This window comes from Podarcis pityusensis (genome assembly GCF_964106645.2).
Source record: "Podarcis pityusensis genome assembly, chromosome: Z".
Lineage (NCBI taxonomy): Eukaryota > Metazoa > Chordata > Lepidosauria > Squamata > Lacertidae > Podarcis > Podarcis pityusensis.
The window spans coordinates 32,167,745-32,180,702 of record NC_138044.1 but is presented as its reverse complement, the minus strand read 5'-3'; the positions used below and the strand labels follow the sequence as shown (position 1 = coordinate 32,180,702).

The 12,958-nt window shown below is 48.6% G+C and overlaps 1 protein-coding gene across 2 annotated transcripts in view; it reads left to right on the top strand.

Annotated features, from left to right (window-relative positions):
- Window positions 1-12,958, top strand: part of NHSL2 (NHS like 2) — a 114,388-nt gene that overhangs the window by 36,855 nt on the left and 64,575 nt on the right. The window contains exon 1 of one of the 2 annotated variants that reach the window (XM_080990247.1): window positions 11,532-11,952. The exons of the other annotated variant lie outside the window; for it this stretch is intronic. Within the exon in view, the coding sequence (XP_080846373.1) occupies window positions 11,832-11,952 (121 nt within the window). The 5' untranslated portion in view covers window positions 11,532-11,831. Of the gene's footprint in view, window positions 1-11,531; window positions 11,953-12,958 lie in introns of those variants that run through there. 2 annotated transcript variants of the gene reach the window in all.

The following is a 12,958-nucleotide window of genomic DNA, read 5'->3' as shown; positions in this document are numbered from 1 at the left end:
AGGCCACAGGCCTCACACCTCTTCTCCAGGGACTTGCCCTGTGCTCATGTTCAACTGTCACGCCCTGAACCTTTCTTTTCCAGAGCTACATGGGTGCTGGAAGCATGACGGGAGAATCCCACTGCCCAGCAAATTTAGGGCCTGTGCCTTTAAGAAGGGCCTGGTCGGGAGAAACAACTGCAGGAGACTGCTTTGCCTGAAGCAAATCTGGCTTGAGTTAGGGAAGGCAGTGAAAAAGGGGTGAGCTGCTGCAGCCCCCCTCCCAAGCCCAGGCTGTGAGGTGGGGAGTAGCCTGCTCCGGGTGGGCAGAGGGCCTGGGAACTGCCCAGGTTCCAGCGGGGGCTTGTGACTCATTTGGGAGATGGACAGCAGTTCCACCCCGCTTTGGGCTATGCTCATCTGAGGCTTCCCAGAGCGACAGCAGCAGCAGCAGCAGCAGCAGCAGCTACAGCCAAGTATGTAAAACTGCCTGCATTCAGTGTTTTGGGTCGTCCCCCGTCATTCCGTTTCGTGCTATGTTTTTGGGCTGTGATGCCGTTGGCTGTAGGGGAGCGCAGCAGCCGGAACTCCCCATGTGGGCAGTTGCAGGGCACTGTGGCACGTGCGGCATGGGAGCGCCGGAGGGAGGGAAGGAAGGGTGGTGCTAACAAGACGTGGCCATATGCCCTTCTGGAAAGGATTGCATGGGAGCCCGTGGGTGTCCTGCAGGGAGGAATTGCTTCCAGAAAAGTGTGACAACTGCGTGGTGCCTCCCAAATTTTCAGGCAGGCAGGGGCTAGGTTTGTTGGCGTGAATGACTGAGTAAAAAAAAAAAAAAAAAAAGAGGGAGAGTACACTCTGCATATGCTTAGAGACAAATCTCTTTTTTTATCATAACTTCAAATATTTTAGCATTAAAACCAGACCAACAGCCCTAATGAATCCCTTTTCACAGGTGAGCCCTGGGCTCCCATCAATTTTATTTTCCGTGTTTGCTAGGAAGAGAATTGGGTGGTCCTGGAGAGAGTGTCCTGTAAGGAAGGAATAATGAAGGAAAAGGGTTGGCCAGTGTTTTTTTGTCCCCACTCCCTGTCTTATATGACATTTGTGCCCTCGGTTACTATAGCAGTGTTTCCTCAAAACTTTTATTTAAAATCAAACACACACCCCGCCCGCGTTTCTTAACTTGTCATCCACCCAACCCCAGTCTGCCAACCTGCTCCACCAGGGATTTATATGGTTGCATGCAGCCTGGTGTGCACACACCCTCCTCCTACTGTGAGAAAGACACCCAGGTGGGGGGTAGCTCAGTGCCAGGGTCCCAGGTTCAATCCCTGGCATCTCCAGATGGGCTAGGAAAAATTTCCCGTCTCAAACCCTGGAGAGTCACTTTTCCTTGGAAAACAAGGGTCCATTCAATAAGGGATAGCTTCCTATGACTTCCGTTATAATTCAGAAGCTCCTTTTCCTAAGAAATTTCCTTTGCTCTACTGTACACAATGTTGGGACAGTGGAGCAGCAGGTGGAGCAGAAAGCACCTTCTGTGGCTGGATGCTATCCTTATTTGCTGCCATGTGCCCCCTGGGATAAAGAACCACTGCATGCAATTTTTAAAAATGTAGTTATTATTACGTAAATTTATATCACTTTTTACAAAAAGTGTTGAAGGCAACTTTCATAAATTTAAAGTCAAATGATGGGATAATAGTAATAATAATAGAGGAGGGAGGGGTGTTCACAATACCACAGAATCCAGATAACTTCCCCAGTTGCAGGTTAGTTAAATCCGGACAGAAAGGTATATTCCCTTCTAATGTTTATGGAAAGGAAACAGTTGGACTCGTGCTGATTACTTAGCAAGATTGCTTAATGCTGCTATTATCACTTCCAAGTGCTGTGATAAACGGTTGAAAAGAAAGTGTTCCCTCCACCACCCTGTCCCATCCTCCACAAAGCAATTTGAAAGTTATAGATCCCACCTTGTGAGAACACAGCAGTTTAATTATATAGTTCCTATCCTATGTTGAAGACACACTTCTTTACTATGGCCTTTGACAATATATCGATGGCATGTCAGCCTCAGGAGACAGTGGAAGATTGCGCCTTTTTGGGGTAAAGTCAGACAGTTGGAGAGCCACAGGGCCTGCTGCGACAATATGGGAGAGACATGTTTTGTTGCAGCTAGGGCAGATGAAGGCATCTGGTTTTACTGCTATAGGTGCACCACAGCATTTCTTGTCTCTTAGGTGGGCATCCTAAATCGTTGAGGATTGTGAAGGGTCCTTATCAGCTGACAAGGCCAAAGGCCTTCCCCACAGTACTCAGCAGGGAGATTCCATGGTAGTTGTTACAGTCATGGTGGTCATCTTTGTTCTTACACGCATGTTTTGTGGATCCATTTTCCCAACATTTTGTGGAGGTGCATCTTGAGGGAGGAATTGAGGCTGGCTTTCAACACTTCTGTTGGGATTCCATCCTGTCTTGGGGCCTTTACCACGTGCCTGAGAGTTGATGTTGTTCTTAGGCTTGTTGAGGGAAAGAGGAAAACCCAACACTTCCAAGACAGGCAGAGTCTGGATGCTGTCAGTTCCTGTGCTGGAGACCATATTTTCCTGATAGTACAGTTCTTGATAGTGCTCTGCCCATTGGCTCATTTGCTTTCTGCGGTCTGCGATGATCTCACTAGACAAGGTTTTCAGCGGTGCAGTTTTTCTGACTGTTGGTCCAAAGGCTGTCTTCATGCCTTTGCCGCTGTCAGCAAAGAGTTGAATTTTCTGACACAGCTGCAACCAGAAGCCTTTAGCACATCATCTGGTAATGCGCTGGGCATCACACCTTGCCTTTCTTAGTGCAGCAGGCATCTTCTTGCAGGGTGCATGCTTGTAGGTCACAAGAGCCTCACACTTTGCTGTGATAACAGGCTCCATGTCCTTAATGCCAGCCTCAGACCAGTTGAAGAGCCTATACAGTGGTACCTCTGGTTACGTACTTAATTAGTTCCGGAGGTCCGTTCTTAACCTGAAACTGTTCTTAACCTGAAGCACCACTTTAGCTAATGGTGCCTCCCGCTGCTGCTGCTGCAGCACCACCAGAGCACGATTTCTGTTCTCATCCTGAAGCAAAGTTCTTAACCTGAAGCACTATTTCTGGGTTAGCGGAGTCTGTAACCTGAAACATATGTAACCTGAAGCGTATGTAACCCGAGGTACCACTGTATTGCATTTTTGAATTGCCGCGATCTTTTCCTGGGGCCTTATTGTGAAGGATGGGCAATAAATCAAATAAATAAAAATCCTAATAATCTTGAGCAAGGCGTACGTAGGAAAGTGCACTGTAAAAGAAAGGGTTAAAACCCACTCTTTGCTGAACTTCACACACCCTGTGTTTGCATTTGCAAAGGGGTGCTTAAGGCAGATTAGCTCATCTGGTTTTCAAGTGATCTTGAAAATGCATTGAGTGGGGGATTCTAATGCAAATGTGTTCTGAGTGAAGGGTGGCACTCTTGCTGGATTATTTCCTCAAGAAGAAAAATGGGTGCAGCTAACTTTTTATTTTTCTTGATGGGTTCCTTTGCATGCCATACAAATATCCAGTGGGAGCAGCATTTCCTGCTTTCGTGGAAAACTGTGCCTGTTAGAACATCTGCTTGGTTCTTTAAGGCACAGGAAGCTAACCTTTCCTCTCCCCCCCCCCCCCAAAAGGGACGGAGCAATCTTTGCAGGCAGTAATGCTTGTGAAGGTGCTGCTTTTGGTGAAAAATAGTGAAAGAGCTCTTACCAGCCGCAGATAACACTTAGCTAAAATGGCAAATTTTAGCTGTAGATGAGACAGGTCCCCGCAGTGAAGATGCTGCTGTCAATCATCTATGCCATGGCGTGTGGCCTGCCTTCTAAGCAAGGTTTGCATGCTGTGAGAACTCAGAATAAAAGGCCATAGTTTAGTAGTACGCATTCAGAAGGTGCTATGTTCAATGTGCAGCACCTCCAGATAAAGCTGGGAATGAACACTGCCTGAAACCCTGGAGAGCTGCTGCCAGTCAGTGTATACAGTACTGAGCTAAATGGAACAAGGGTCTGATGCAGTATAAGCCAACTTCCTATGTTCCCATCTAAAGATCCTAAGCAAGCTGGAGACTCTGGCTACGGCTTATATTTCAAATTAGCAAAACATCCTGGTTCCCCCCCCCCCCAAAAAAAAGGTCATGTGGAAGTCTGAATGTACATGGAAGAATGTGATTCCCGCCCCCCATATTATTGGTGGGTGGGTGAGGACAAGCCTTTGCCCTTTTCTGAAAACATTAATAATAATAATAATTTATTATTTATACCCCGCCCATCTGGCTGGGCCTCCCCAGCCACTCTGGGCGGCTTCCATAGAAACCAAAAATACACTAAAATATCACACGTTAAAAACTTCCCTGAACAGGGCTGCCTTAAGATGTCTTCTGAATGTCAGGTAGTTGTTTATCGCTTTGACATCTGCTGGAAGGGCGTTCCACAGGGCGGGCGCCACTACCGAGAAGGCCCTCTGCCTGGTTCCCTGTAGCTTTGCTTCTCACAATGAGGGAACCGCCAGAAGGCCCTCGGCGCTGGACCTCAGGGTCCGGGCAAAACGATGGGGGTGGAGACGCTCCTTCAGGTATACTGCAGCCAATCAGAAGCCACGGAAGCCCTGTCGGATGTTTAGGTTCCAAAAGAATGTTCACAAACCAGAACACTCACTTCCGGGTTTGCAGCATTCGTGAGCCAAAACATCCGAGTTCCAGGACGTTCGACCAACCAAGGTACGACTGTATCTAAAAAGTTTAAAACCAAAAGAAAAGCCATTTTAAAAATTCTTAACTCATACCAATAGCAGAATTGTAGATTTAAAAACAGGGATCAACAACAGTTTGCAAAATTAGCCCTTCATTTCAACCAGAGGTAGACTGAAATCAAAAAAGTTTTTAAGCAATCAATCAAGGAGCCAGGCCCAGACATACCACCATTGGGTGGGCAGGTTCCATAAATATATATGGGGATCAGCTTTGAAAAGGCCCTGCACATTTTAAATGCCGTGGAATATTAATTAGCCAAAGGCCCGGATGAAAAGGAACATTTTTGCCTGGTGCCTAAAGGTATGTAAGGAAGGTGCCAGGTTAACCTCCCTGAGGAGAGCATTCCACAAGTGGCTCTTCAGAATTTAAGATGTGTGTGTGTGTGTGTGTGTGTGTGTGTGTGTGTGTGTCTGTCTTTCCTAGCCTGACCCGGAAATGACCAAGGACTGAACTGGCATGTTTGGCAGGCAAAGTTTATGCCCATAAAGCGTATAGCCTTTCCCCATTAACAGCTGCCAGACAGGCAGAAATTCAACAGGAGACGTCTTCCCCATCAAGCAGCACCGGTTTAATTTCTGCCAGCCATGTGCCAGTGTGCACACAGCCAGATCAGAAGCACAAGAGCAAACATGGCAACTTTAAGCCTTGTCTGTGAGGTCAGGAGAACCCAACAGAATTCTGCCTCCAGGGACCTGAGGCTGGACCTGCAGGATATTTTTTTTCTTCTTCCAAACACAGGACTAGGGTGTTATCTTTTGCTCTTTGTGGATGTTACTTGACTTTCACACATCTCAGTTGCATGGGCATTATGGGAGCGCGAAGGCAGCCAAGTTCTGCAGCAGTTGTGCGCCACTTGGTGGGCTTGGCTTGCAGATTTTTGGCTGCTGTTCTCATTGGAGTGGCGAGTGTCACCTTGAGGGCTTGTGCTGCTGGCACTGCTGCCTGGGCAGGTGGTTGGATTTCCATACACATGCCCATGGAAATGGGCTCCCTCAGCAGTCAATGAAGGAGCTTTTCTGCCAAGGGATGCTGAGTACTGATCCAATTTGCCTCTGTTTCCATAGCAACTTTCCAGTGCTTTATGGTACTCTGTCTTCTTAGCACAGATGATAGTGGGGAATTGGCTTCTGTAAGTGAGGCACAAAATAGCTTTGGGGTGTTTTTTTCCCATATAGACTTCGGCTTTTCAGAAATAACTGGCATCCAAATTTCAGGTTAGGCATCTCCAAGCCTTCCTGTCAAAGGACCCTTTTCTGTCCTTATCTTTCTGTTCTTTAACAGCCAGTATGTGCTGGAGTCTACTCTCTGCCTCCCACATACAGGCAGCCTCTCTCTCTCCACCCTCCACATCCCAATTTCATAAATCCAAGAGAGAATTTGATGGATTTTAGTGAATGGCAAAATGGGGAACTAACAGTGGTTTATAAAGCGAGGGCTAAATGAATGCAGGTGGGTTTTCTAGGACTCTTTGTTTCCTTCTCATTCTGTAAACTCCTCCCTGCAGTTCGAGTCTCGGGGTCCTGAAAGCACCCTCCCACCCTTGAACAGAATAAGTTGTTTTATAGGAGGTCACGATTATTTGTCTGTCCAGCCCAGTAACATTGGTTGACTTGCAGCGGTTTTCAGAGGTCGCAAGCACAGGTCTTCATCTGGTCCTTTCAACAGGAGCTGCTGAGATTTGAGGCTAGCACCTTCTACATGCAAAACCATGCACTCTTGCCACCAAGCAATGGTCTGTTACATACACACTGTGTGCACGACTGACATTTTGATTCAGCTCGTTGCTGTCTCCTCTTGTAAAATGCCTCGGGGTGTTTCAATTTTTAAATGAAGAGTGTTCCAGAAATAATTTATAAGTAAATAATCCGCTTCTGGCCCAGAGGGAATGTCCAGCAGTCACTGATACAGCATATTGCATCACTGCTACACATTTTAAGCAGTATCGTACCACTTTAAGAACGTCCTCCCAGCAGATGTCAGGCAGTAAACAACTATTTTACTTTTAAAAGACAACGGAAGGTGGCCCTGTTTAGGGAAGTTTTTAATGTCTGATGCTGTATTGTTTTTTAATATTAAGTTGGAAGCCACCCAGAGTGGCTGGTGAGGCCCAGCCAGATGGGTGGGGTATTATTATTATTATTATTATTATTATTATTATTATTATTATTAATTTAAACAGTCATGGCTTCCCCCGAAGAATCCTGGGGAACATAGCTTGCCAAGGGTGCTGAGAGTTGTCCAGAGACCCGTGTTCCCCTCACACAGCAACCATTCCAAGAGTTCCCTTGGAAGAGGAACAGGAACAGGAAACCTACCATAAATAGTTGCCCCCAGGTTTCTTGCAGAAGTCCCTTTTGTTCCCACCGCTGGTTCTGTGGCTGGAGCAACTGCTTCACCTGCAAAAGGTTCCAGTTTCAGTCCCTGGCTTCCCCAGTTTAAAGGATGTCAGTACTGTAGAGCAAAACACCTGCTCAGGATCCTATACTGTTACTGCCAATCAGAGTAGACGTTATTGAGCTGGATGGACTCAGTATAAGGTAGCTGCTTATGAACATGGGGAGATTGGATGCAGGCATAAGCTGAAATGGCCTGTAGCCTGGTTTCCAGGGTTCAGCCCCAGTGGTGTTTTTGAGGGAGGGGCTGGGCAAGATGCCCTTTGCAGGTCCCCAAATGTGCCAGTTTTCCTTGCTGCTGTCACTGCTGCCCTCTCTCTGGTCCATAGTTATGACCTGAGGAAAAGGCAAATAGGGTCACTATGGCTCCATCTCCTCATTCATGTCACTGTGTATTTTGATAAACAACAGGTGGACAGGCAATAATCACAAGGGAGGAGAAGGTGAAACAGAGCCAGAGTTTTTTTGGGGGGAGGGGTTCTGGTCTGTGGGCCTTAGCTGCCTTACAGTGCCTACCTCCTTGCCAGTTCTTATCTCCAGACAAAAGGATCTAATAGGGCTGGGAGACACCTCATTCCCAATAGAAGCTTCAACCTGATCCTAGATGGACCAATAGCATGGCTTCATACGTTCACGCTAGGGTTGCCAATGTGGTGTAGTGGTTAAGAGCAGTGGACTCGTAATCTGGGGAACCAGGTTCACGTCTCCGCTCCTCCACATGCAGCTGCTGGGTGACCTTGGGCCAGTCACACTTCTCTGAAGTCTCTCAGCCCCACTCACTTCACAGAGTGTTTGTTGTGGGAGAGAAAGGGAAAGGAGATTGTTAGCTGCTTTGAGACTCCTTCGGGTAGTGATAAAGCGGGATATCAAATCCAAATCTAGGATTGCCCTGTGTTTCAATGTAAAATGCCAACTCCTGTATTGATAGTGTTTTGTCCTGTATTTCAGGTATTCTCTCTCTCTCTCTCTGTGCCAAGTTAGGGATCCTCACCAAATGCATGTGTTTGAAAAGGTGTGTGAAAGGTCATGTATCTCTGAGTAGCCAAGCACAGACAGATTTACAAATTTGTGTGTTTACATGTGCCTGTGTGACAAATTCCAGAGGGGCCACCCAGTTAGCCTGCAATAAATTGTAATGGATTGCTTTGAAGACACTTCAGCACCGGATGGAAAAGAAATCGCCCCCCCCCCACTGCCCTGCCCTGTATTTTGCCAGAACAAAGGTGGCAGCCCTAGTTCATGCCCACTATAAATGGGTTCCTACAGGGAAACAGGGAGCTGGCAGAGATTCAGCCTTAAATCTCTGCTCATTTGAGAGATCCCAACATACCCAAACCAGTAGTGCAGCTATCTTGGGGAGGAGTGAGAGGAGCTCTGTCTAAGGCAGGGGTCAGCAAACTTACCGCATCTCGGGCCGGTGTCTCCAACGCCGATCGCAGTCCAGAGGGCAGGGGATCGTGTGCCCATATGCGTGCGCATACGCTATTTCCGGCGCACTTCCGGGTCGGAGGACCACCGGAAATAGCTTGTGAGCATGTGCACGGGCTTCCTCCGACCCAGATGTGCACTGGAAATGACGCTTGCGCATGCGCAAATAACACGCATGTGCAATAGCTATTTCCAGTGTTCTTCTGACCCGGAAGTGGGCAGCCACGCAGCGCAGTGCCGGTAAGAGTGGGCGATGGCAGCGGGTGGCGGGGGTTGCCACGGGCCGGATAAACGAGTCCCTTGGGCCTTATCCGGCCCACAGGCCTTAGTTTGGGGACCCCTGATCTAAGGCCTCCAGTCAGAAGTTGCTTTCCCACTCTGGCGTGATATAGTGGTAGCTTCTTGTTTTTTAATGTTCTTTTTCTCAGTGTGTTAGGTGGAGTGGCACCACTTCATCTTCTCACTGGGCCTGTGAAGCACATCCAGGCTGCAGTTGCATGGTTACTTACCTAGGAACTGAGCCCCCTGAACTCAGTGACACTTCTGATTAGACATGCCATGTATGGGATTGCACTGTTAGTTGCTAATTGATGGAGTTTGTGGAGGAACTAGGAGATGTGTGACCTTGGACCAGAAGCTTCTGGGCACTTGCAGCCTCGCTGAGCAGAGTGCCATCAGCATCATCCCTGAGCTGCATCAGTAGCACAGATTTAGAGAAGGCTTCGGAGCAAGCAGGATATGCCTCACAGCTCGCAGCCGCTCCTCCCTTCCCAATCTGCCCATGTTGCCTTGTGTTTTAAGGGACTAAGCACAGAATCCAAAAAGGGTTCTGAACATTTGTTCCAAGCTTTGACTGAGCCAGCAGAGTCTTTTATTTTTATTTTAAAAAATAAACCTTTGTAGTCTTATTTCTAATCTCCACATGCCCCCCCCCAACCCGGCAGGTCTCCTGCTTGATAACAGTTATTCGCACATCACATTACTAAACACTGGAATTTGCTCCCACAAGAGGCAGTGATGGCCACTAGCAAGGATAGCTTTAAGAAAGGATTAGACAAATTTGTGTAGGATAATGTTATCAATGGCTACTAATCCTGATGGATATATTCTTCTTCCACAGTCAGAGGCAGAATGCTTCTGAAGCCAGTTGCTGGGAATCACTAATGGGTAGAAAGCTACTGCACATGACTCCTGCATTTAGGCTTCCCACAGGCATCTGGTTGGCCCTGTTTGATGTATCAATTGCTCAGTTTACGGGGGGGACTGCAAAACTTGGGGTTTTTGCTGCAAAATTCTGCAAAACGACTGCAAACCTTTGGCCCAGGTTTGGAGGGGATTCAAAATGTTGGGGTTTCGTAGCTAATTACCCTCATCTGGTTGACCACTGTGAGAACAGGATGCTGGACTAGAAGGGCCCCTGGCCTGATCCAGCCACCCCTCCTTAGCTGCTCTAGAGACATGTGAGCTGTGCTGTAGCATTTTGATCGACTAAAAAGCTACCTTGAGTAACTGGCACTTTTAATTTCAAAACATTATCCTTATTATTAATAGAAGTACTTACATAAACTGCAGATGGCAAGTACTGTTGTAGAAGCAGTGTTCCATCCTGTGTGTGTGAGAGAGAAGGTGATGGTGGCAAAATGCCTCTGCAAAGAGGATGCTTGCAGATGACAATCCCCGTACATTGAAAACAAGCAGAACCCTAATGAAAACAGTAGCCCTCCAGATGTTGTTCAACTGCAAATGGAGTCTAGCAACATCTGGAGGGCTGCAGGTTCCCAACCTCTGATTTGAAAAACAACAACCCAAAGTATGGTATGTGCTTTAGAACTATTGCTCCCCCCCCCCCCAACTCATATACAAACTCATTAAGGTTCACTGTGCCATCCTTTAGATCCTTATTCAGAAACGTTTGCCAGTCCTGTTTAGGATTGCAGCCTCTTTTGATGCTCAGCTGACCAGCTAAAACTCATACAGTTTAATTGGCTAAGATCTCTTTGATCAGGCAACATGTCAGATAAAAGGGCAGGTTTGGTAAGAGGAGGGTGATAGAAATAGGTTCAAAGTCTTGGCAGTGGTTTCTCCATGGCTGCAGTCCAGGGCAGTTCACGTGCATGCTCTGGTTTGTTCTCGTGGGGTGAGGGGTTGCATTTGTGTACAAGGTTTCTGCCTGAAGGTTTCTAGCAGCACATATTGCTTGTGTGCATCTGTGGCAATTTAGAGGCACACAAGTGCATATGGTTATTCATCTCTTTCTGTGGACATTTGCTGTGTGCGCATTTCAGACAAGATACCCACAGACTGTACCCTCTCTATCCCCCCTCCCCTGCCTCACAGCTTCCCAAAATGTCAAGAGTTTCTTCCGAACAAATAGAGCATTTTCTGTGTGTTGCTTAATGTTAGAGAGACCCAACACGATCTGACACCCTGTGTATTGTGTTCACTGACCTGCCACGTGTACATTTTGCAGGGCACCCTTGCCTCCCAGCTAATAGAGGCTGACACATTAGAGAAGTGTGCTATTTATCACCAGCAACATGCAAGTTGAGCCTCTCTTCTCCACCCCCCTCCCCCGCCTTTGCTCACAGAAGTGCTTCCCGGTCCGAATGGAGTCTCCATGGGAGAGATGGCTAGGGACTCTCTGCACATGCTCTGGGGAGTCCTCCTCTCAATGACTGATGATTTTCCAAGGCCCTTGGGTACTGAGCATTGCCTGCTGCAGAGAACAGTTTCCGAAGGCGACCCCGCCGCTGCTTGGCCACCGGGTGGTCCCCCTCTCCCACTGAGGGTGCGCGTGGCTTTTTGCACACGCGTGGGTGTGCGGGTGCCTAATCTCCTGTCAGACTGTCAGGCTTGCGAAAAGATCTGGAGGGAGGAGGCTTGGGAGAATATTTTATTCTCCCCCCCCCCTTTCCTTTTTTGTGGTTCTTCCCCCCCTCCTTTCTTTCACAGCCCGCCCGCGGGCGGGGGCAGGTGGTGGCGGCGACGCTGTTGCTGCGGCGCCTGCAGCTGATGCAAAGGCGGCGGCGGAGACTCGAAGCACCCAGAGAAGGGCATGAGCTGAACAGCCGCCGCCAGTCCCGGGCAGAATCGCCGCGCAGGAGCGGCGGCTGGCTGTGCTCGAGCCTCCCTCCCGCCGAGCTCCGGAGCCTGAGCAATGCTCTCCTGCGCCCCGGAGAATCCTGCAGCAGCAGCAGCAACAGCAGCGCACCGAGATGGGCAACTCCCCGCCGGTGATGCTCGGCAAAGCGCCCCGCAGCAAGCGACCCCCGCGCACCGCTGCCGTCTCCCCTTCCTCATCCTCTGCCCCCACCGCCGTCGCGCAACCGGCAACAGGTAGGGTTGAGACAGAGATTACGGATGATTTCAGCCTATCAGGTTTTTGCTTCTTCCTGGAACCTTTGCAGATGGATGGATAGATGGATGGCTTCAGAGCCACCCCCCCCCCCCACCCGGCCACCGCCAGTAACTTGCTCTCCCCGTAACAGCTCAGCGCCGCAGGGAGCGTTTTGAGGCCGGAGCTACAGCCCTTCACAGGACAAGGAGCTCCTGGGAAGCGGGAGGGGGTTCACACGTGCACTTGGGCAGCACGGGCTCGGTTTTCGAAACACGTTGAGCTTGTGCACGTGCGGTGCCATCAAGGATGGGGCAGGCAGACTTTTGGGGAGGGAGAGTCAGGGCTCCACTCAGCTGAATGAGCCAGGAGGGCTCCCAAATGTAGCAGAGCTGGCTTAGCCACTGAAGTAAGTGAAGTAATAATGCACATTACTCTCTTCCTCTCTCTCTAAAAAAAAGGGCTGATTTTTTTTAAAATAAGGAAATAAAGCCGAAAGCCTAAAATTAGATAGTTGCACCTGTGTGTGCTTGTGAAAGAGGGAAATCTGAAGTGCCAAGATGCTAAAGAAAAGAATCACCATCCTCTTGCAGGAGATTTTCTCCCAAGAAGGCTACCTGTCAGGGTTGCAAAATTTCTTGCACCGGCAGAGTGGGTTGGGCTTTATGACCTTTAAAGACCCTTCAGACACTCTGATTTCCTTTCTCACCCAAGCAGCTGTCTGAATCTCAGGTGGCAGGTGAGATGCTCCAGGCTGCAATTCTAAGCTTGCTTACTAGGAAGCTCAGTCGGTAGAGCATGCGTCGTGAGTTCGAGCCCCACGTTGGGCAAAAGATTCCTGCATTGAAGGGGGTTGGACTAGATGACCCTTGGTGTCCCTTCCAGTTCTATAGTTCTGTGATTCTATATGAACGCAGAGTGCCTTTATTGTATCTTAAAAGGCTAGCAGAGAAAACATCCAAAGGGTTTGTGTCCATGCAGGTCAGAAAAGGTGTGTTCAGAAGATCT